At 39.1% G+C, this 23,006-nt stretch overlaps 1 protein-coding gene and 1 long non-coding RNA gene across 2 annotated transcripts in view; one reads left to right on the top strand and one right to left on the bottom strand.

The window, feature by feature from the left end:
- Nucleotides 1–15,850, top strand: part of LOC137464551 (3'-5' RNA helicase YTHDC2-like) — a 28,179-nt gene extending 12,329 nt beyond the window's left edge. The window contains exons 11-30 of the mRNA XM_068175957.1: nt 207–333; nt 590–655; nt 1,634–1,812; nt 1,987–2,083; nt 2,162–2,249; nt 2,335–2,415; nt 3,333–3,415; nt 4,453–4,558; nt 4,693–4,812; nt 5,156–5,428; nt 5,858–5,984; nt 6,861–7,066; nt 7,487–7,676; nt 8,762–8,868; nt 10,181–10,470; nt 10,889–11,066; nt 11,962–12,165; nt 14,024–14,206; nt 15,394–15,498; nt 15,649–15,850. Of these exons, the coding sequence (XP_068032058.1) occupies nt 207–333; nt 590–655; nt 1,634–1,812; nt 1,987–2,083; nt 2,162–2,249; nt 2,335–2,415; nt 3,333–3,415; nt 4,453–4,558; nt 4,693–4,812; nt 5,156–5,428; nt 5,858–5,984; nt 6,861–7,066; nt 7,487–7,676; nt 8,762–8,868; nt 10,181–10,470; nt 10,889–11,066; nt 11,962–12,165; nt 14,024–14,206; nt 15,394–15,456 (2,768 nt within the window). The 3' untranslated portion in view covers nt 15,457–15,498; nt 15,649–15,850. The remainder of the gene's footprint in view (nt 1–206; nt 334–589; nt 656–1,633; nt 1,813–1,986; nt 2,084–2,161; nt 2,250–2,334; nt 2,416–3,332; nt 3,416–4,452; nt 4,559–4,692; nt 4,813–5,155; nt 5,429–5,857; nt 5,985–6,860; nt 7,067–7,486; nt 7,677–8,761; nt 8,869–10,180; nt 10,471–10,888; nt 11,067–11,961; nt 12,166–14,023; nt 14,207–15,393; nt 15,499–15,648) is intronic.
- On the bottom strand, nt 9,030–21,202 carry LOC137464554 (uncharacterized). Its single transcript, XR_010994281.1, has 2 exons — nt 20,712–21,202; nt 9,030–9,201 (listed from the first exon to the last, which is right to left on the bottom strand). It is a non-coding gene; the product is annotated as an uncharacterized lncRNA (long non-coding RNA).
- Between the last annotated feature and the right edge of the window lie 1,804 nt (nt 21,203–23,006).

The raw sequence follows: 23,006 nt of genomic DNA, 5'->3' as shown, positions 1-23,006 counted from the left end.
CGAAGTATTAGCAGATGCTACTGTTTGTCTAAAGTAGTGTTAAATTCATGAACTGTGTGGTGGGATGAAGTCAGAAAACAAATTCTGTCTGCCCTGGATTTTAAAAGTCATGTAAGCCACATTCATACCACATTTAGGTGAAAAAAAGGACTGTTTTTATTTGGTTTGCTGGTTTGTTTATTTATTTATTCATTTGTAATTCTCAGTTGATTATAGGCACAGTGAAACCAGTGCGACTGCACTAATGATTGCTTCAGGGAGAGGCTTTTTGAGTCAAGTAGAGCAACTGATCAGTATGGGAGCAAATATCCACTGCAGATCATCTAATGGCTGGTAAAAACTAACAGACAAACCAAAACATAGATTTATTTGTCAGTATACAAATGAGAAAGAATTTTCTTTAACATTTAAACTAACTGCTAACTTAACAGACTACTGTAAGCAATAGTAAATTTTGACATTCAAAACATTCTAACGTCTGTTTATCACATTGTATTCCTGAAATTATAAACTGAATTCTTAATTCAGTCTTAGGCTGTGTGTCTTTTGAAGCGAGAAGTTTAAAAAAGATTTCTGGATACTCTTTCAGGATGGCTGTGGACTGGGCTAAGCACTTTGGACAGACAGAGGTTGTTGACCTGTTGGAATCCTACAGGTAAGCTACAGCTTCTTTCTAGAAACAGTTAAAGGGAAATGTTGAAGGGAAATTTGCATTTTGTCTCCTAAGCAGAACAATTTCTAACTTTTTATGCCTTTAAATCTGACCTAAATAGCAGGATTTGTTTGAGACCAGGAATATTTCAAAAACATGCTTTTTAAAAAAAATTGTGTTTGTTTTCAGTGTATTTCATTGATTGTGTTTGATTATCAATTTGCACATGGATTATGTGCAAATCCTAGGATAAATGTAGTTAGAGTGGTGTAGACTTCTTTCATATTATTACTTTATAATCATTTTGATGTGGGCATTGCTATCATGATTATATGTCTAGTCAGGATATGAATATAGTGACTTAAATATAGTCATTTAGATAAATAGTTAGAATGATTCTACTATGTACCATTTGAATTTCAGATGCTTATTTAGGAAACAAACCTGTTGTGTTTTTATCTATACGTTGTTGTCTATACATAGTAGCCATATTAAAGATATTCAGTCGAAGTAACATTTATGCTAGGTCATTCAAGAATTGGTTTCTGATTAACTTACAGTTACAGTTCAGTTATCATTTTGTAGAGACCAGTATTTTTAGAACACTTTTTAGTGTAGTTTCCATTTGCGTAGTACCTGCTTGTGGGAGGAAAACATTTGGGAAAACATTTCTTTTAAATACTTTTTCTTTAACAGGTAAACAAGTAGTTTCTCTATACTCTGAGTTCTGACACTTAGCTTATGGCTGTGTTTCAATAAAGAGTAAGAAAATTAAAGGTATGCTAAAAATTGAAGTTTCATGCTTTGTTGGATTACACTTAAACCAGTGACTAGTAATAGTGTTTTTGGAGGTGCTGTTCTGTTACACTTTAAAATTTGAAAGGAGTACTTTTGTTCTTATTGATCTAAGTTTAGTTGGTGTCTGAATGCACACCTGAAACAATCATCCTGGATTCTGGTCTGTGCATTTTTCTATTTTAGTGCTTCATCAGGTTTTGGAAATCTAGATGAAAGTTCCCTGGTCCGAACAAGTGGTAGTGACCTTAGTGCAGAGGACAGAGAACTGTTGACAGCTTATCATCACAGTTTTGATGATGAAAAGGTTGATCTGGACCTCATTATGCACTTACTTTATAACATCTGTCATAGTTGTGAGACTGGTAAGTATAAACATACACTCCCACTAAATTATTGTACTTTGAGCCTTTGATGAATCCTGCCCTTCTTTTAGAAACACTAAATAGGTAAAATCTTCCAAATGCTACTCTGCACAGTACTGATACACATTTTAAGTGAATTTGCTGCTTAACTCTGCAAACCCACTTCTTTTTCAGGAGCGATTTTAATATTTCTTCCTGGATATGATGAGATAGTTAGCTTGAGGGACCGTATTCTTTTTGATGACAGGAGATTTGCTGACAATGCGCACAGGTAAAGCCTCTGGTTCCTATGGCTGAGGTTTTCATTGCATCTTTTAAAAATACTTAAATGTGCTCTGTCTTGCATTAGATATCAGGTTTTCATGCTTCATTCAAATATGCAGACTTTGGATCAGAAGGAAGTGCTTAAAAGTCCACCTCCTGGTGTGCGCAAAATAGTAAGTTTTAGAGGACTTCGTCAGATATTGTATTAATCTCTTTTGTCTTTGCTTTTAACTATAGTTTTGGTTGTTTTATTTGCAGATTCTTTCTACAAATATAGCAGAAACCAGCATAACAGTCAATGATGTTATATTTGTTATTGACTCAGGCAAGGTGAAAGAGGTATGATTGGTTAAAACCTTCTGTGACAAGTAAACATCCTTGTGTTATTCTATAATATGTAATAGGTAAATTTTAGAGTAGTATTTTCTTATAGTAGGCTGACAGCTAGTGCGTGTCAAGTAACAAAAATCACAGAAGTTTGGACATTATTTTTATGACAAATACTGTAAATAATGAGTTGTTAATAAACCTTGTAAAAACTATTGTAGATTGAAATGTTGAGGTATCTTTTTTTTTTTATTTACAATTTCTGTTGTTTTAAAGCAAGTCCATCTGTTTAGACCGCCAGATTCTTGAGACTTTAGAGAGCATTGGGAGTTCCCTTTGTCCTACTATTGTGTCACCAAATCAAATCCATTAAGTTTTTAAGTATTGCTTATGTTGTGTTTATGCCCCTTCCCAAATTAAGTGTCAAGGAAAGGAGAGATAGTATGATGAGGTAGTTTAAGACCTATGTGTTTGAAAATGTTGGATTTCATAGGGGAGATACATGCCAAATTTCTAAAGTTCCTATGGTAATACAATTTTTCTGTAACTTTGCATCAAATGTAAGAAAATAAGGATATGATTTTCAAGTGAGACAAAGAAGAACACTTTAATCAATACAATAACATGTTTTTTCCTGATTTGTGATAATTCAAAATACAGTCCATATCTTTTATTGACTCAAAATTACCTACTGAGATGAGAAAGAAAACTTCAAGTTAGGAAACTGTAGCAGAAAGATAATGCAAAACATATTTTATAAATTCAATTGAAAGGAGGTACTTTCAGAGCATACCTATGTGCCAGAAGCTGCTAGTGTTTGTTAAAATTATTTTTTCTGTTTTTAAAGAACTTCTGTTAAAAGCTTATTAATAACTTTTTATTTCATGTATCATGGTTAATCATGGTTTTATGTTGCTCTGCTTTTATAGAAGTCTTTTGATGCACTGAGTTGTGCTACAATGCTGAAAATGGTGTGGATTTCAAAAGCCAGTGCTATCCAGAGAAAAGGCAGGTAATAAATGCTTGATACTTATTTTTATTTTGCAGATTTCAACCATCCTGTACGTTAAGAGTAAAGTGCAAACCTATAGCAGCCACACTGGGTAATTTTCTAGGCTAGTCCAGTATCATGTTGGCTAATGATACAACATGGCTAATACTTCTTCTCTGTAGTAAATAAAGAGTCAGCATGTATTTTCTTGGAGCATTTCCCAGGATACAGAAAAGCAGCACTCGAGAATGTCCCAGAACTTACATTAGGTCTTGGTTGTTGTTCCTCCATGAACTGAATTGCTCTTTCTGCCATGTAGCACCAGCAGCCACAGTAGTTTGTCTGTGGGTAAAGGACTGCCTACTGCTAGTTTCTAGTTGATATCTTGGCGTCCCTTCTTTAGAAGTGACACTGAGCAGTGATTCCTTATTGACCATCTCCAAAGTATTCATGACTTTGCATATTCATCAGGACGCTCAGGATCATGCTCCTCTCAGCGCAGTGAGGGCTGAGGAGTTATGTGTGTAGATAGCAACAAATGCCTGTTTGGAGATAAAATGTTGTCATTATCCTCCAGGTTTTTGAGCATGAATTGTGAGCATTTGCTGTCTCTGTTCCTTCGTTCACACATTTTAGGGTCTTCATTCTGCCATTTACATCTAGACTTCTAACTGGGGAATTTGAAAAGGAAGAAACAAAGTTGGCACAAGATGGCTGAGATTTGGATTGATCTCAAGTTAGCAAAAAAATGATATCATTTTATTTAGCTAAGTCTTACTTCTTTTTTGTCCAGATTTTTCAGTGTAGGGTTAAAATTATAATAACTATTGAAAGTGTTTTCATATAATACAATTATATCAATTTCCATACTGTCAAAAATAATTAATGTAGCGGAAAACCCTTTTAATTCATATGAGGGACTTTCTCTTAACAAAATTACCATTCTCTTGGACCTTCTGCATTTGCATTCTAAGTTTGTGTGGGTTGTTTTTTGTTTGGTTGGGTTTTTATAAAAAAGAAACTCTAATTTTCACAGCTTCCCACATTTTATTTTCCAGGGCTGGGCGCTGTCAGCCTGGAGTCTGTTTTCATCTCTTCAGTAGGCTGCGATTTGAGAATATGTTGGAATTTCAGACTCCAGAACTTCTAAGAATGCCACTTCAGGTGTGTGTTCACTTAGAAGTTACAACTTTTAAAAAATGTATTACCACCAGACCATACTAATAACTCCAAAAAGGTGTGTAAGTATTTTCTCTTTCCCAAACCTTAATAGTATTTTTCTTCTTTTTAATTTGCAGGGGCTTTGTTTATACACAAAACTTCTGGCTCCAATTAATTGTTCAGTTGTTGACTTTCTTATGAAAGCTCCTGATCCTCCACCAGCTTTAATTGTGAAAAATGCTCTGCAAATGCTCAAGGTCAGCAGAGTAATACATTCAGATGGGAATTGTGTTTAATTATTATTTGTGGTGTGGTAACATATCTTACTGACTTTTAATTGTACCGAAAGTCTTGTTCACTTACTTAAGGATGCTTTGAATTTTTGTTGGTATTCATTTTGTGTGTGTGTATGTTTGTTAAGGGAAGGGACTACTATAAAATCTTGAACTGAAACTAGTTTGACTTGCTTCTTTAGTGTTTGGGAGCAAATCTAGGTAATGTCCAATATATCCTTTCTGCTTTCATTGTAAATTAATTTGGCCCCCTTTTCCCTTCTTCCCCTTTGCCCAACATCCCCACTGTTTTTCTTTTTTCAAACAGACTATAGATGCTATGGATCCTTGGGAAGATCTCACTGAGCTTGGTTATCATCTCATTGAATTGCCAGTGGAACCACACCTTGGTAAAATGGTGTTGTATGCTGTAGTTCTGAAGTGCCTGGATCCTGTTCTGACCATTGCCTGTGCTCTTGCCTACCGAGACCCTTTTGTGCTGCCCACGCTGGCCTCTCAAAAGCGTGCAGTCATGCTGTGCAGGAAGCGTTTTACTGTGGGAACCTTCAGTGACCACATGGTGCTTCTCAGGGCTTTTCAGGTATCCTTTCAGAATGAGAACTGTTCACACATCAGAGTAAATGATCTACCAACCAAGCTGGGCGTAGAATGGTACACTATGGACTTCCTGTGTATTGGACTTACAGATTTCTGAGGGTCTGACCTTTTCAAACCTGGTTAAATTCTGTAAGTTGCAGCAAGATGCCACTTTATATCCTGTTACATGGGTAACTTAAAATAGTGACGTTGACATAGTGATCTCTATAATAACATAATGAACTTAAAATAACATAATTATTATTATGTTTTGGTTAGGGAATGGGGAAAAAGCCTAGTGGTTAAATAAGTCAGGTTAGATAAATTTACTTTGATTAGTTTTATTGACATAAATGTAGTTTTTAGAACTCTGCATTTTTGAATTTTAGATATTTAAATTACTAGGCAAATGTTAAAAAAATATTCTTTACAGGCGTGGCAGAAGGCACGCAGTGATGGCTGGGGGAAAGCCTTCTGTGAAAAGAACTTCCTGTCTCCAGCCACAATGCAAATCATCGTAGGAATGAGAAAACAGTTGCTTGGCCAGCTTAGAGCTTCAGGTAAATAGGTTGGAAAAAGTTCTAACATAATTTTAGAGTTAAGTGTAAACAAATTGTAAGGACAACAGTGTTCACTTGTCATTTTCCTTCCTAAGTTGAAAAAGACCAGTACATATTCATGCTGGGCATGGGGTAGATGCTAGGGTGAAAAAATGTGGCTGGGGAACAGTTGTCATAACTGAAAGCACCCTTACTGTTTACATTTTTTCCTGAGGCAGTTGTTCAGATGAGTTCAGACCCTAGGTTCTGAGGCAAAGTCAGTTAATGTCAGCTCAAGCTGGATGTCCCTGGAGAGTGTCCTGAATAAAGAAATCCCTTTATCCCTTACTGTCAGCGTGCTGTGCTTATTCCTTGCATGCTTCTCTTGATCCAATAGCAGTTTATGGTCTGTGGTCTTCCACTGCCTCAGTGTGGACAGCCCGTTACCTGCTGTTATATTCCAGCTTGAGCCAGCCTTGGGGCTCCAAGGTCTCATCCGTTATCCAAAGATAGCTGTTACTTCACCTGTTTAGCTGTTCATGCTAACAAAGAGTTCACCTACAGTATATTTAAAGTTCAGCTACTCTAGGTTTTGAGCAGGATCCAGTCACGCTAAGTTGTAAGCAAGTTGCAGTTAAACTATACTATTTCTAATACTCTGTTAAGCTAAGAAGTATTGTAAAAAGCAGTTTTATTCTACACTAGTATGAAATCCCTTACCAGGAAGGATTTCAGTGTAAGGGTTTCTTCTTGGTGCTGTGAATGTTGGCAATTGTGAAAAATGCAACTAATTTGTAGTTTATTTCACTTTTTTTTTTTAATTCCTTTTGAGAAGCAAAAAAGTAGATCTTATATACAAGCAAATATAATACAGTTTTGACCTCTTTATTTCTTCAGATTTTGTTAGAGCCAGAGGAGGAGCTGATATTAGAGGTGTTAATACTAACTCTGAAAACTGGGCTGTAGTTAAAGCTGCCTTAGTGGCTGGGATGTATCCCAATCTTGTGCATGTTGATAGAGAGAGCCTGGTTTTAACTGCACCAAAGGAGAAGAAAGTGCGATTTCATCCAACCTCTGTTCTTAGTCAACCGCAGTATAAAAAGGTAAAAACACTTTGAATTCTTAGAAAATATTTTTTCTGGCAGGGGATATAATGCAAATTTGGAGTTGGTTTATTTTTCCAGTATTTCAGTTAGTCCTGCTAAGTGGAACAAGACAAAATAGTAAAAAAAAAAGCTAGTTGTAGAAGTATTTGGATAAGGTAACAATCTCTGGTTATGGTTATGAGGAAGAAGTTCTGCTCTGAAACTCATATTTCTTTAGATCCTCTTTTAAAGCAAAATATTTTACTTTGACATGATAGGATAACTTTTAAATCTGGTTGAATATACTTGTGCTTTTTTAATTCTTGTGTATGTAAATATATATGTATTTATTTCTACATACATAAAGAACTAAGTTTAAACTTTATTTTAATTACACACAGACAATAAAATAGTCTATTCTTATTTGCTCCTGCACAGATTCTCCCAGTGAATGGCCAAACTGCAGCTGTTCAGGCACTCCCCACAGACTGGCTGATGTATGATGAAATGACGAGAGCTCACAGGATAGCAAACATCAGGTGCTGTTCCGTTGTAACACCCGTCACTGTTGCTCTCTTCTGTGGACCAGCTAGGTTACCAAGTAATGCTTTACAGGCCTCTTCATCCTGTCAAGGTATATGGGAGTCTGGATTTGGAATGTTTGCATTGGTATTATACTAGTATGTGATTTGGGAAACTTAATTTTCAAGTCTATTTTCTACATGTTTTGGCTAATTCTTAAAACGAAAGAGCTATATATAGTTCCTGTAGCTGTTCAGGAATAATTTATAGGCTGTGTTAAAAATGTCTTGAGTTTTGTGAATCCTTTTAAGTTTGTAACATTTACAGTTCTGGAGTCTCAGAAATTACAGTATAGTTTTCAAAAGAATAAAAAATGCAACCAAGATGTCTAAAGATAGTACTGGTTCTGAGAAGTGTAGTATGTATATTTTTTCTACAGCCTAGTTTTTTTGATACTTTGAACCAGATGATTCAAACTGAATAATGTAGTTACAGTTAACGTGTCAAATAATCATATTACTTTCAGTTGACACTTGCATTTTAAAGATTATTTTCTTCTGATAACTTTGAATGTCGATTAGCCATATGATTAGCTAGAAGTAGTAGAGAATTTATTAAAATTTCCTTTTTTTCATATTTAATTAGAGTACTGTAAGAATAGAAGCAAAAGTAATCTTATCTATTGTCAGTTCTGTAGAAATACTAGTTTGAAGAGTCTAAGCTGACTTTCCTGACTGCTCCGAAACTGTTACCCTTAAAATAATGCTGATTGAGTTGCACTTTAAAAAGGAATCCTAAATTACCATGTGCATTTATAATTTTTTTCCTTAATTGTTATACTAAGATATATAGCATAAAGCAATGTGTGGTTTTACAAACAACTTCAGGCAGAAGTTTGATAATAGCTTGTTATTGATGAAGGTACATGGAGGAGTCAGATCACATCAGTATAGATGTTTATGTAGTAGGGCCCTTAAGAGGTCTAGGAAGTTGTTCTCCTTACTGAAGCAAAGACCTTCCCTGGGGTGTATATGCAGAAATGAAAAAGTGTGCTTACAAATGTTTACATTTTAAGTGAAAATTTAGGAGGAAAATCTGCTTATTGCTGGTAATACAGTAATGTTCAAGTTTTTGTATGTAAATGTAAATAATACAGAAATGTTAATGCACTTTTTATGCTTAATTCAGGAGACAGGGTATCCAGTGATAGCAGTGACAGTGAGATGGAGGATAGAGCAACTAATAATATATCATTACTGAAGCTAGATGAATGGCTTCACCTCAAACTGGACTCTGAAGTACGTAACCTATCACATCCATGCCTGTTTTGTGTAGAAGCCATTAATATTTATGCCATATGTCTTAAAAAGATTCTTAAAACTGTTGGATAACCAAAAATTTACTGAAAGAATGGCTGTTGTGATCCCTTCAGGTCTCTCAAATTTACAGGAAAACATACTAAATGAGTTAATGTTTATTTCGTGGGTTCAGTAAGAAATATGAAAAACATACAAATACGTACTCAATCTCTTTTTGCCCAGGTTAGTCAGTTGTGTGAATTCACATATTCAACATCCTAGTTGTAGGGCTTCCTATGGATTGTAACAACCCATGATTCTTAAATTTTGCACCTGCGAGCAAAAAGGAAGAAACAATTAGTTACCTAGCCAACTGCAAGTGTTCATCCTTCTTCCCCTGTCATGGTGCAGCTGTCTCACATATCACACTGGGAAGCAGGGAAGCCCCAGCAGTCAGCTGCTGTTGGATCTGCTTTAGAAGCACTTTAGGTAAGCTGATGTTTTATAATTTCCAGCTTGGCAGTTTGATCCGTTTCCCTAAGTTAGGAGATTCTGAAGAAACTGCCAGACAAAAGAAACTGGCTGCAGGGAACAGCAAACTGCAGGAGGTAGTGGCTGCAAATGGCCCTTCTACGCTTTGTTGTCACCTGTATTGCCTGTGTGGTGCTCCCAGCACACAAGACCTTAACTTGAGCTGGATTACACAAAATTTGAGGAGGAGTTGAGAGAACAGTAAAAATGGCATATTGTGTATTTCTTTTTCTGAGAGGATGATTAAAGTTGCTTGACTAAAATGGAGCACCTGAAACTGGAACCGCTGAAAGAAAATTGCTGTCACATTTTATAAAGAGAAGAAAAAAGCCCCAGCCTTTGAAGATACAAGTCTTCTGGTTATTGCAAAGCTCTGATTGTGTTAGGAGGTAGAGTAACCAGAGATCTTTTCCATTAAGTAAGTCTAAAGAGCCCATAAATACAAACTGAACTGGCAGGAAGGGCATTAGACATGAAAAGACTGCTTTTAAAGAGAAGTTAAATTTTTAAAGTGAAAAATGAAAAATCCTCTGTGTTTACAATAGAGTTTTAAGTTTTGTGCAGTGCAGCATGAAATGGTTTAGAAATGATCTTGGACCTGAGGAAAGAAAAGATAACAGCATTATTTTAATGTGAGGTTTTCTTCCTCTCCCTGAGACCTTAGTCTTGCCTTTCATTTTGTTGGAATGCCAGCTGCTGCCTGATAGGAAAGATGTAGGATACCGTTTACCTAACTGATACATTTTTTATTAGTCTTTAACAGAACTGAAATTCATTACAGGCTGCTGGTTTGTTGTTGCAACTCAGACAGAAGTGGCATAGCTTATTTCTGCGTCGCATGCAAGCTCCTTCTAAACCGTGGTCTCAAGTTGATGAAGCAACTGTAAGAGCAGTTGTAGCTGTTTTAACTGCTGAAGAACAGTCTGCAGGTTTGCAGCAGCCTTCAGGAATTGGCCAGAGACCAAGACCTGTGGCTTCTGAAGATCATCTTGTACCATCTACATGGAGATCAACTAACACCAGGACAAGTACAGCAGAAACTGAATTCTCTGACTCCTCTAATGCTGAAAAGTAAGATGTTGAGATCTTCCAGAGACTGTAGCTTGTAATTTATTTATCTATAAAAAAATCACTTGAATTTCTGCTAGTATTAAGAAAAAGGAAACTATATAAATACAGGTGAAAGTTTTGATAATGTCCTATGTTGTGTTGTAGTTGTGATTTCATTGAGAACTATTTAATATATATGCTGGCTGTTTGGGAGAGCAGTCAGAAATACTGTCCATGAATTGTGCTCCTTGAGAAGTAGCAGAAGAGATTTAACCATAACACTCAGAATGAATGCATCCTTTTTTATTTTATGTTTAATATGTTTTGGAATTACTGTAATATATATATGGTCATCCAGTAGGCTGATATGTAGATAAAAATTTTTCTGTGACCTCTTGGAAAACTCACAGTCTGTTGTGTATCTACCTTTACTTTTTAGAGTTCTTGTGAGGTCTGCACATCCCATGCTTCATCAGCCAAAGAAGCACAAACGAAAAAATATTTTGCACTCCAAACAAACTTCAGATGACAGGTCAGATCGATCATCAGTGAAGTCTGCAGACAGCAGTAGCTTCCCTAGCCCCTGTGCTAGTCCATCTTTTCCAATATCTGGAAAGGTACAGTTCTCATAAACATATTACCCTGCTCTTCAAAATTAATAGAATCTCTTGCTGATACCTTTCAGCAACTATCAGGTATTGTATTGATAAATTAAGAACCTAACTTAGATTTTCATTGTTAACAACCACATAATATTTCTTTTGGAATCGAAAATCAAGAATAAATATCCTTGTTATACTAGTTTAATACAGTAAAAATGTTATTCTTTGCAGACTTCTGAAGTACAGCTATTCAAAGTAGAAAAAAAAATCCAATTTTGTGGTGGTTTTCTTTTTTTAACTTAACTTTTAACTTTTTTTTTAACTTTAATAAACTTTGACAGTGTATACAGTACATACATTTCTGAACTCTGTTTCTGTTATAGCATATATTGGTACTGATGTCTTTAAGTTTTGTGTTATCTGCCTCATTATGACTGCTTGGCAGTTTTTTGATGATTATTTAATAAAGCATACATTTTTAGTGAGGTTATTTTCTCCCTGTATTTTTTAAATGCAGCCAGTGTTACAGGGAGAAAATTTGTTTCCTGAAAATGGAAATGCAAGTGTGCTGCAGGCTACAGTGTAGAGTGATTAATTTTGTGTCATCTGAAGCTGTCTCAGACTTCAAAAAATTGTAATTAATCACTAGACTTTGTAGGCATGTTCTGTCATAATTGTTTGCTGCCCCTCATGAATGAATTAGAATTTTGAAAAATGCTTAAAAATGTAAAATAGATGTAAATATACTTTAAAGTAAATTCTGACAGGAACGGCTGATAGTATATTTCTTGTATAGTCTTGGAGAGGAGAGGAGAAACTTCTTGAAAGGTCTGTCTGCATGTGCGTAGAACTTCAGAGCTAAAGCTTGGTTTATTTTATTGTATTTATTAATTTAATTTAATTCTTTCAGGCTTCCAAATTGCCTTCACCAAGACAAAATACTCCAGTTCGGTACTTTATAATGAAAAGTAGCAACTTGCAGAATATTGAGATTTCTCAGCAGAAGGGTATATGGTCCACTACACCAAGTAATGAACAAAAACTGAATGGAGCCTTTTGGGAAAGCAGCATGGTTTACTTAATATTTTCTGTTCAAGGGTCTGGACACTTCCAGGTGAGTCCTTAGCTGATACCAATTGTTGGTGGTGGTTGATGGTTTACGAGAGTGCAGCAAATGGCTGTGTACAGTATGGAGGGCTTTGCTTATGATTTCTGACTTTCTAATAAGTAGAGTATTGTGCCAATGTCTCTGGTTGCTGAGGAAGAGTACTTCATTCTTCTCCAAAATAGTCCCTTTTGATGAACTCAGTTTTTCCCTCAGAAGATAAAACTAAGTTGCCTCTAAACATAATGAGTCAGAATAATGTTTCTATCCTACATAAATGCTTTGAAACAGCAGTAGTGGAACAAACAAATCCATACAAAGCAGGGGATTGCTGCCTTTTTCTCTGCATGCCAAAATAAATGTTGTAAATTAACAAGAAGATACAATCAAGTCACAGCTTTCTGAAGCCAGGAAACTCCTATGTCTTTAATACAAATTTTAATAAAAAATATTCTGCTGGAACTGTAGTTTCTCAAAGTTAGGAAGCTGGAAAGTCATAGCCATGTTTCTTCCAGAGCTGTCTTGAGTTCACATTTAGTGAGGTATTTGTCAACAGTTTGGAAAAATTTGTGGCCAGTTTAAAGGTAAAGACTTGGCCTGCTATTGCAAAGTTGCAGGTTAACTGTGTTGTAGAACCTACTAAATTCAATTGCTCCAAGTAAAGAAAGTTCAATTTACCTCTTTATATATTATAAACTATTAATAGAAGTCAACAAAACTTAAAATTTAATGAACCAGACCAAACATGGAGATCTTGATGATTTCACTGAAGAATTGTGGTGAAATATACGTATGTGTACAGTGATTTGGCAAATGCCATATTGAAAAGTAATTTTCAGCATGCCAGTTGAATCTGAAAATGGGCTGTTGTATTGGTGCTCTTAGACAAGAAAGCTGGGAGGGGAGGACACACTGCAGTCAGGATGTAGGTGGATTATGTTGCCTTGCCTTTCCAGTTTTGACAATGCACTGGATCTTCATGGGAATATGAGATTAACATTCTTAATAATATTTTCTTGCCTTAGGTGTCTCTACTTTCCACCTGTATTTTTCCTCTGTTCCTTTTATTAATTTTCCTTGATTTTGATGTAAGGCTTGAGCTGTCTAGGAGTGCATGACTTAGAGCAGCAGTGTGTGCTGGTAACTTCAGGCAGTGCACTGCATCTCTTGGACTCCTAAGTCATAACTTAGTAAATTTGCCTGAACAGTTGATACGTTGTGCGTGGCCTGGGTTTAATTCTGGTTTGTTTGGTGTGTGTGTTTAAAGGGTATCTTTAAGTAAGTTAGATGCAATCTTGGATTTGTGGTTTCTTTCATTCAATTTATGAATACTTGTCTTGTTGGAATTTAATTCAGCTTCATTAAAAAAGGAACTTTAAGCACTTTGACTTACTTATTTGGAGAACAGCTCCACATTTTTAATTGTATATGAAAATTTGTTAACAAAGAGGGAATAAGGGAAAGAAGGAAGGAAGGGATTTTTGAAAGAATTTTGTACAAGTAGTGAGGACTAGTTAATGGACATAGAACATGCATCTTGATACCTGGCACTTTTTACTACAGCTTTTCAACCTCTGTTACAAAGCTTAAAATAGCCCCTTGAATGGTAATTGTGAGAGATGAATTGAAAGACATCCTTTATGGTCAGATTCTAGAAGGTATATTTGAAGTGGGAAAAACAAACGGTACTTCTAACTTTCTAGGTGTAAACATTTTGGAAGATCCAGCTGCTTGTGTGTAAGTGTTTGAATCAATCACTGAAACTAATTTGAAAGTTTCATATAAAGTCCACTCATTTATTTAATTCCAGCATAAATAGATATGCTCTCATTATGTCCATTCTTTCATATTTAAATTTTTCTTCCAGGGTTTTGCTAGAATGGGTTCATCAATAGGGTGTGAGAAAAGTCAGGACTGGGGATCTGCTGGATTTGGAGGTGTATTTAAGGTGGAATGGATCCGAAAAGAAAGCATTCCTTTTCAGTTTGCACATCATTTGCTCAACCCTTGGAATGACAATAAAAAAGTACAAATAAGCAGAGATGGCCAGGTAGTTATTCTCTTCTAAAGTCTTTACTTGGTAGAACTATGTTTTCTTGTTTTCTTCATTAGCTTGTTCAGCCTTGAACTCAACTGCGCTCATGTATGTATTAATCTGAATCACAGTTTCTTGGTGTGCATTGTAGCTTCTGCTAATGCAGAATTACTCTTGCAGTAGTGGATTTGTTAAAATCTAACCAGTTTTATGCTTAATGTTGTTTAAAAAAAAAGATTTAAAGCTGGATTTTTCCAAAATAAATGATGTATTTTTGGTGGTTTTTTTAAATTTCTGGAGGTGTGTTTCCTGTTTGATTCAGATGTGTTCCCCGAGATAAAATAGTCTGTCATACCCAAATAACTGTTCATAAGAGGTTTGTGTTTTCAGTAAAGCCTCAAGAGAATCTTGATATATGATGCAGAATAAAACTTAGTCCTGTTCTCCATTTTTTTCAAGATAAATGCAACTACAAAAAGCCAGAAAAGAATTTGCATAAGATTTCTGTCTGGCAGTTCTTGCATTCTCCTCAGTCCTCTCCCAAAAAATCTCCTTGATACAAGATTCTGGAGCTAAACTTTTTGTATTGTCTTCTCACTGCTTCCCCAAAACCTCTTCAGTTGTAAGAATAAGGAAAGGAGCATACTGTAAGAACAAGGAAAGGCACATAGCACATGTTGAAGTTGACAGTGCTTTTCTTCTAAGTGGCTCTTAAGACCTAAAGAATCTGAACAATATAAAAAATGAGTGATTTATATTAATGTCTATGATTCCACCAAGAGCCACTGCATTATCTGTGACCTGCCTTTCCACATTCTCCACTGCATTTAATGGAATTAAACCTAAAAGATGTGAAGAATAATGATCTTTAATTAATAAGGAAGTGACCTGTGGAAAGCACAAATTGTATGGTGCATCTGTTCTAGTGATGATATCTTCATTACAAATTCTTTTTTGAGAACTGACATCTTGCTTGAAACAAAAAACCCCAAACAACTGTTAGGCGAAGATTGCTTATAAAAGTTTCTAATTTCCTGTTGACCCCTTGTATGGATAGTTCTAATATAAGTCACAATAGCAAAAGTAAAAATTCTTTCAGAAAGACCACCAGCACCCTCTTCTAAGGATTTTGTAATAAATAGTTCTTACATGCACAATGGCAGCAGTGCTAATGACTTTTCTAATTTCCTGATTGCTTCTAGGAGCTGGAACCACAAGTTGGAGAGGAGTTGCTGCAGCTTTGGGACCATATTCCTTTGGAATGAAAAAAACTCAACTGATTAAGCATGTCAGATAATGAGATAGAGGTAGTTATTATTTAGTTAATTGCATTCTGGTTTTATGGTAGAGTAGAAGGTATCAACATACACCATATCATTACAGTACTGTCATTTGTAGCTTGTGGAAGAACAGGTACACAGAGAACTAAATGTTTTCTTCCTTTTGTTTTTTTCTAGCTGACATTGTTGAAACATCAGCTCTAACCACTAGAACCAGCAGCATGCCTACAATACCAAGATAAGGAAGAAGGTGGCACAACAGACTCCTGAAGCTCTTAGTCATGCTAGCTCTTAGCTAGCAGTGGAAAAAAAAGAGGGACTTATGTTTGTTTCAGTGTTTCCTTGTTGTAAAAAATGTCAGTAAGATTATCCACCAGTCTTTTTTGACTGAATTATTTTTTTTCTACAGTAGTGTGCAGATATTTGAAAATGTGGTAAAGTTCAAAACTAAGTTTAAAGCAATGCACCACATGTAAGTTGTTTGTGGGTTTAAAATAGCATAGTAGACAGTTTACATTTAAAGCATTCTCAATCCAGTAAATGTATGAAATAAACCAGTTTAATATTAATTATTTTCTTGCAGTTTGATTAAAATAAATAAATTGAGAATAGATGTCTCCAAATATGTTGGGAGATTCCATAATTGTTTTGTGAATTTCTGTATGCAGAGTACAAGAGAGAAGGATGTAGTCAATTACAAACAGACAGCTGGAGAATGCTAGTTTTTTGAATTCTGGTTTAAATACAGAAGGGAAAGACTCATGAGACTTTTTTGAGTGTGGATTGGTCCGGTGGTATTTCCAGTTTCAATCTTTTTGAAAAAAAAATAAAATACTCACATTTTGACAAGCTGAAACAGTCTTTCAGAGGCCTGTGGCCAAATGATATTCTAATAGTTCACTAACTTGAGCATTGTTGCAAGATTTCTACTTCTTTTATAAAAAAAAAAAAAATAACTACCGGTACAACTTGCTTAATCTTTCAATGTAGTTTTCAATGGTCTTTTTCTATACCTTGTCTTTCAAGTTCATTTCTTTCTTCTGTACTACTGTTGTTTTGGTTTATTGGGCTTTTCCTTAGTGATTAACATACTGTCATGTAAGGCTGTTACAAATTCAGTCTGCTCACTGTCACTAATGTTGCTCATTCTTAGGTTAAACAGAGAGCTTTTTCTGCTTCTGAGCTTCTACTTCGTTTCTCATGGCCTCTCAAGGATGTTCTCATAGTTCAGACTATCCCACGTATTCATTAACTCTGGCACAGCATCACTAAAAATTTAAGTTAGACCTGAAACAGGCTACTGCAGGACCTGGTGAAGTCAATAAAAAAGCTGCCAAGGGTATGAATGGCTGTGAAAGAGAAGGAGATGAAAAAGGTATCCAAAGATTTAAAAGAAAAGGGATCTTTAGGCATTAAAAAACCAAACAAACATTAAAAAAAATTTAAAAATATGTTTTCATCTTGAATCTAGAACTGACAACTCATTTACACCAAGTAGTGTTCTTTAAAATCCATCTCTTTTTTTTCCTTGGGAGACATTTCTTACTTGTTTAGCACTCTTAATTTATATAAATATAGTAAAGATAACCTACAAGAACCCTGCTCTTAGAAAACAGTCAGATTTTTGGCATGTTGCTACTTCTCTCTGCCAATCAAGATGCAATCATTTCGTAAACAGGCCTAGGACAAGCTTGTTGTGTCCTCTGCTACCCTTTGTCTCCACATGATCAAAGTGGTCATTGCTGTTTATTAACATGGCATTTGGAGGAATCCTGATTACAAGGACCCTAAGAGGTAAACTTATTTTTTTGTAAGAGTAGAAGCTGGAATGTGTCTTCTTTTCCCTAGATCTGAAACTGATGGAAGGGAAGGAGAAAATCTGTACTAAAATGTTCAGCTTCTCAGTGTTCCTATTGAACAAGGTTCTCAGCATAAACTGGATTTTGTGGACTTGGTGCCTTTCTCTATCCTTCAGGTTTTTTTCTTTTTTTAAATTGTCTTCATGTTGTTTAATAACCTGTATGAAGAATTGTGTAATGAAACAGTAGATAAAAGCTTCTGTATTGATCTTGCCTGAAGTGGCTCTGCAATTGTTCTGCAGTCTCCTGGAGCATTCCCAGTGCCTGTGGGACAACTGGGATATATCTATTTAGTGTTTAAGGGAGCCATTAAAGTTTGGGTTTGGTTTACATCTACTGGTGGAGAGAAGGTGCTGAGTAACAGAGGTAAAATGAAATAGTATCTCTGAATTTGGAAGATCGTAAGGACCTCCTTGCTTTAATTTCAAGTGAGGATAAGTACAGCATGGAGCTAAGATCCAGATCCAAGCTGGAGAGAAGCTGAGTTTTACAATGGTTCCTGCTTGTTGTGTTCATTAAAATAGGTGTCTCTGTCTTTCCTTTCCTTGCCTGTTGTAGATGTCGGCGAACCCAATGGGAAGAATGATGATGTCTGACTTATTTCAGAAGGCTGAATGATTTCTTTATTATAATTATGCTATGATACATTAATATACTATATAAAAGAGGATACTAAAAACTACATGCTACTCTCTCTAACTATCATATCTAACTCCCTCACAACTCGTGACCCTGTTCTCGAGAGTCCAGACACAGGTGGATCTGACTGGCCATCAGGCCCAAACAACCCACCGTGATCCAACCAGGCATTCGCTCTAGGTAAACAATTCTCCAAACACATTCCACAAGAGAAACACATGGAGCAGAAACAGAAATTGTTTTCTCTTTCACTTCTCTCTGCACCTTTATAAAAATCCTGAGAGAGAGAAATGTGCTTGCCACATACCACCATTTTAGTATAAATTAAAAAAAATAAAATATAAAAAAAACTGCATCTGCAAGTCTTCTGCAGGACCCTGCAAAAGAGAGCAATCACATCTCAAGAGGTCCCCTTATCAATTTGCTAGCGATCAATCAAAAGCCAAATCAAATACTGATGTGGAATGTTCAGAGATCCTTTACCTGCAAACCATCTATCAAATCTCTAAAACAAAGCTTACAATACAAAAACCCAAACAACAAGGAAAAGAATGCTCTAAGTTCAAAGTCCAAGCAGCTGATTCTCAGGAGAAGGTGTCCATTGTCTGGAAACGTTTATCTTGACATCCTCAAAAGTCCTTCTCATTGCTGAAACAGAGAACTGTTGAATCCTGAAACAAAACAACTGAACAAAGTCCAAATAACCATTAAAAAACCCATAAAGAAAAACCAAATGCGACATCATATAATTATCAAACACCAAAACACTGAATGTCATCCCAGAGATTTCAACAACTAATAAAACCAACTCTGGGCTGATCGTCAACCATGCAAAAATACCTTTCTTGTGCAAAAACCCATCACCAAATAAAAAAGAAACCTGAAAAATCTCTGAAATGCCGTGGCCAAAACTCTTAAATCGACCACTTTTTTCTTGTTCTCTTGTCTTGTCAACCACCTCTATTTAATTAATCTTAAATCTAACTTAAATGATATTTTTTTTTCCCCCGAACTCTTGGGATCAGAATGCCCAGCAAGTAGCAGGCTTTGAGACCCTGCGCAGCTGGCGGCCCCGGTCCATGCGGGCGGAGCCAAGATCCCAAACCCGGCCGTGGGGGGCGCGGGGCCCTCCGGCCGGGGGGCTGGAGCAATCGGCCCCAGCCCGGCCGGCGAGGCGGGGTCTTCATCTTCACAGCCCGCCCCTACCATGCGGCCAGCATCACGGCAATTCCTCCAGCATTTTGTTCATCCCGCACCTCAAACGAGAGCAGGACACGCGAACTGCCCCAGGGCTCAGCAGAGAAGGTGCTTTCCCCAGAGAAATGCTGATTCTCAGGACTTGCGGCACGGCTGGGCCGGCACGCAGCTCCCTGACCCCCGGCAGCAGCACCCCCACGCTCTCCGGGCACAAGACCAGCGGCAGCATTCCCAGAACTCATCCCCCCCGCCCCACAAAGGGGAGCGGGAGGGACGAGGGGCCTCGAGCTCCCGCGGGAATCCCCCACCCAAGCAAGAATTGGACCAAGAAAAACTCTGTTCCCCAGAAAGGCACTAAACTTCATAACCTCCACTTTCGCGGCAGCTGCAAAGAGCTGCCGAGGAGCGCCAGCACCAGGGAACAGGCCGGGAGGGGACCCCGGGCTGACTGGAGGCGGCGGGGTCCGCTCCAGCGCGGCCCCAGGCTGCTGCTTGCTCGCTGCTGTTGCTGGTGGCAGCGCCTGGGGACCCGGCGAAAGCCGCGGGAGGCGACGGGGCAGCCGGGACAGGCGGGGCCGGCGAGGGCGTCAGGGCTGATGTCGGCGGCGGAGCCGGCGCGGGGAGGTCCTCGGCCTCGGCTGCCGATGGCTCAATCGCCGGCTGCGGCGCCGGGGGGCTGGCTTCCAGCGCGGGAGGACCGGCTGCTGGTGCAGGGAGCGCGGCCGCCGCCGCGGGAGCGATGACGGGCGGTGCCGGAGGCGCGGCCGCCGACTCCGAGGCAGGGGCCGGCGCGGCGAACGGAGCCGGCGCGGGCGGTGTCTCCGCCCCTGCCGAAGTGGCTTCAGGCTGGCTCTCAGCGGCGGGTGTGTCTCCCAGCTCCGAATGGGCAGGAGGAGGAGGAGGCACGGCTGCGGGCGGGCGGACCGGCGAGGGAGGCGGTGTCTCCGCGTCCGCCGGGGTCGGGAGCGGGCCCGCGGAGGGGAGCCTCCCCCCCTCCGAGGGGAGGAGCGGGGGCTCACACGCTGCAGGAGCAGGAGGTGGAGGAGGCAGTGAAAAAACCTCCCTCTGCGTAGAAGCAGAAGAAAACTTCTGAGCCACGGACAAAGGCTCTGCCCCCCTCCTTTTGCGGGGGGGCACCTGCCGCATAGACTGAACTATCGAAAAAGGGGTCCATTTCTGGACTATCGGAAGAAGCTCGAAATAAACTCTCATGTATCGAAACGCTCGGAGATCTCGCATGATGCTTCGCCGGATAAGGAAATACAGGGATCTCCAACTTCTGGATTCAGGGAAAAACCCAGATCCCTGAAAAAAACACGAGTGTCTGCATATTCAAGAAACTCTAATAAATCATCCTCAGGGATAGAAAGTCCATAGACCTTAGCCAAATCTCTCCAGACGGCAAATATACGGCCATGTACACAATAGAAAACAGTGTCTGTATCTTCAGACATTTCTTCCCAAAGTTAAAGTCCACCCCAGAATATTTTCTGTGATATAGCTTCAATATTTGATGTAGGTCTCCTGGCATGCACAATAGCCTACCTGGCTGCTGGCCTTCAGCATGTCAGAAGGCTCTGTGTGGTAGATGACACTCAGATTCTTCTCATTCTTCTCAGGGCCTGGCAGACGTGTCCTGCTGATGTTCTCCTCCACTTTTTGCAAAGGCATTTCTGGGTCCTTCTTGTCCAGGGGAACAGCCACAGGCATGCCGTGTGCCTGGTCCTGTGTGGCAGTTGACTGCTGGCTGAGCCTCTGGATCCCAGTGGAGGCCACACAGGAGACTCATACAGGAATACGGCTCCTGTGCACTGTGTATGTGCCGTGGGATGAGGTGCGGCACAGTGCAGCCCCCAAGCTCGGAGAGCTTGTGGCTCTTCCCTGCTCACTGTGGTTGCCCCAGCATTTGGGGATCGTGTTCTCCTCCATTGGCATCTCTGTGGTCCTCTTCTGCAGGACTGGTCCAGGAGATGCCCAAAAATGGGAGGAAGAAAAGTTCTTGAGAGAGAACTTATATTAGTGTGTCCATGGTGAAACCACCCCCTTGTGAACCCCCCCTTATGGGGAAGGAAGCATCCAAGACTCAATGTTTGTGATCAAACGGAACTGCAAAAGTGACAGAGTTTGCAAAACCTCACCAAGTTTTATTAGTAACTTACACCTTAGCATGTAAATTGCTGTATTAGTCCATACCCTACCCTATACACACAAGGCAGAGGGTTTGGGAGAAAGGGCAGGGTGAAAGGGAAAGGAGACAAGAAAGCATGAATTTAACAGAGGGAGGGAAAGACAAAGGGGAAAAAAAAAAGGTGCATGAGAGACCACTAGTCCTGGTTCTAAACTACACACGTGGCATGGAAATTGCTATGTCAGTCCCTAGCCTACCCTATATACACTTGGCACAGGGTTTGGCAGAAAGGGGTATGGTGAAAGAGATGGGAGAAAAGGAGAAGTGAATTAAAGAGAGTGAGGGAGAGAGAAAGAAAAGGGGAGAGAAAAAGAGATCAGCAGTACTGGTTCCAGCATCAGTCCAGATGATGAGATGTCATTCCTGGTTCCATCGTTGATGCAGATGATATAGATGTCCATGGTCCTGGGAGCACTGCCCAGGATTCAGTGAGTTCCTTTTTATGGGTGGGTTTCCCTGCTTGGAAGCCAGGTTTTTCTTGCTTTGTATGCCAGTTAGTTGTCATGCACAGTTCATTTTTTGAGACCTTTCTGAAAATGGGTCAGAGGCTTTGTGGTGGTTCTTGCATGGTCTTGACTCTGCTCTACAGCCCATGCTCAGTTCTTGGCTTCATTACTGCCCTTTTGCTGTACTGCATTGGGTTTACCTCCAGTGACTAGAACAAGGATGTTTGTCCCAGAGAAGTGATGTCCTACCTCTGCATGGTCCCCTTCTCCCGTCACAACTTGTTCTTTCTCATGTGCAGTTATTACCAACAGTGCTGGGATTCTCCCAACACCTCTTGCATGTTTTTACCAGTAGTCCTTGGCTGCCTCCACAGACATGCAGCTATCAGTGATTGAGACACACATGCTGGCCTCTTCTCTTCTGGCATTCTCCTCCTGTGTTGCTCCCGTGGAATGCTGAGCAGGCTCAGGGCCAGCCAGTATCTCTGGGGCCTGACCTGGTGCTGGCAGTGGGGCACTAATGCTCAGGCTGTCTGCCCATGCAGGCACAGCGACCCAGCCTGCTCAGAGCCCCGAGTGCCTGCCTCAAGTGGGAGGGACACTGGCTGGAGAACCAGCCTGAGCCCTGCTGAGGCCATGGGCTGCCCTCTGGCAGCCCTGCACTGGTACCTTGCCAAAGGCCTGTGCCTCGCAAGGGGTGAGCCCCTCTCATGCATCAGTACTGAGGCTTTGCTCTCTCTCCCTTTACACCTTGGCTTGGTGTGTCTTGTCTTCCCTTTTGGACAGTTCTTTGTCACCTCCTGCTTAGGACAGCCGTGGACTCTTTAACCTTCCCCTTGCTACAGCTCTTGCTTGAGATTCCCCCTTACAGGTGTAGAAAATATAATTGATGAAACTCCAGAATGGGGCCTGGAACTGAACTTTACTGGTAGGAAAGATATAAATACGATCCTTCCAATGCACTTCTAAGCAGAAGAATTTGGGAGAATAAGCTTTAGCAAGCATTTAAAGAGGCAAAGTCTTTATGAATATTCTGAAATGAACTTCCTGAAAAGAGATAGTTTTGTTGAGGTGATTCTTCCCTGGTTAAAGAGACTGCAATGTAGTTTCATTGTCTGAATACTTTCTTGATTTTTGCAGAGATTTGTGTGGTTCCTCTGTGTTAGTTATAGCTGTGTTCATTGTTTGAAAAAGCTGAAAATTCCA

Source organism: Anomalospiza imberbis, chromosome Z, assembly GCF_031753505.1.
Source record: "Anomalospiza imberbis isolate Cuckoo-Finch-1a 21T00152 chromosome Z, ASM3175350v1, whole genome shotgun sequence".
NCBI lineage: Eukaryota > Metazoa > Chordata > Aves > Passeriformes > Viduidae > Anomalospiza > Anomalospiza imberbis.
Note: the sequence above shows the minus strand (reverse complement) of the source record. Positions and strands in the feature narration are given on the sequence as shown.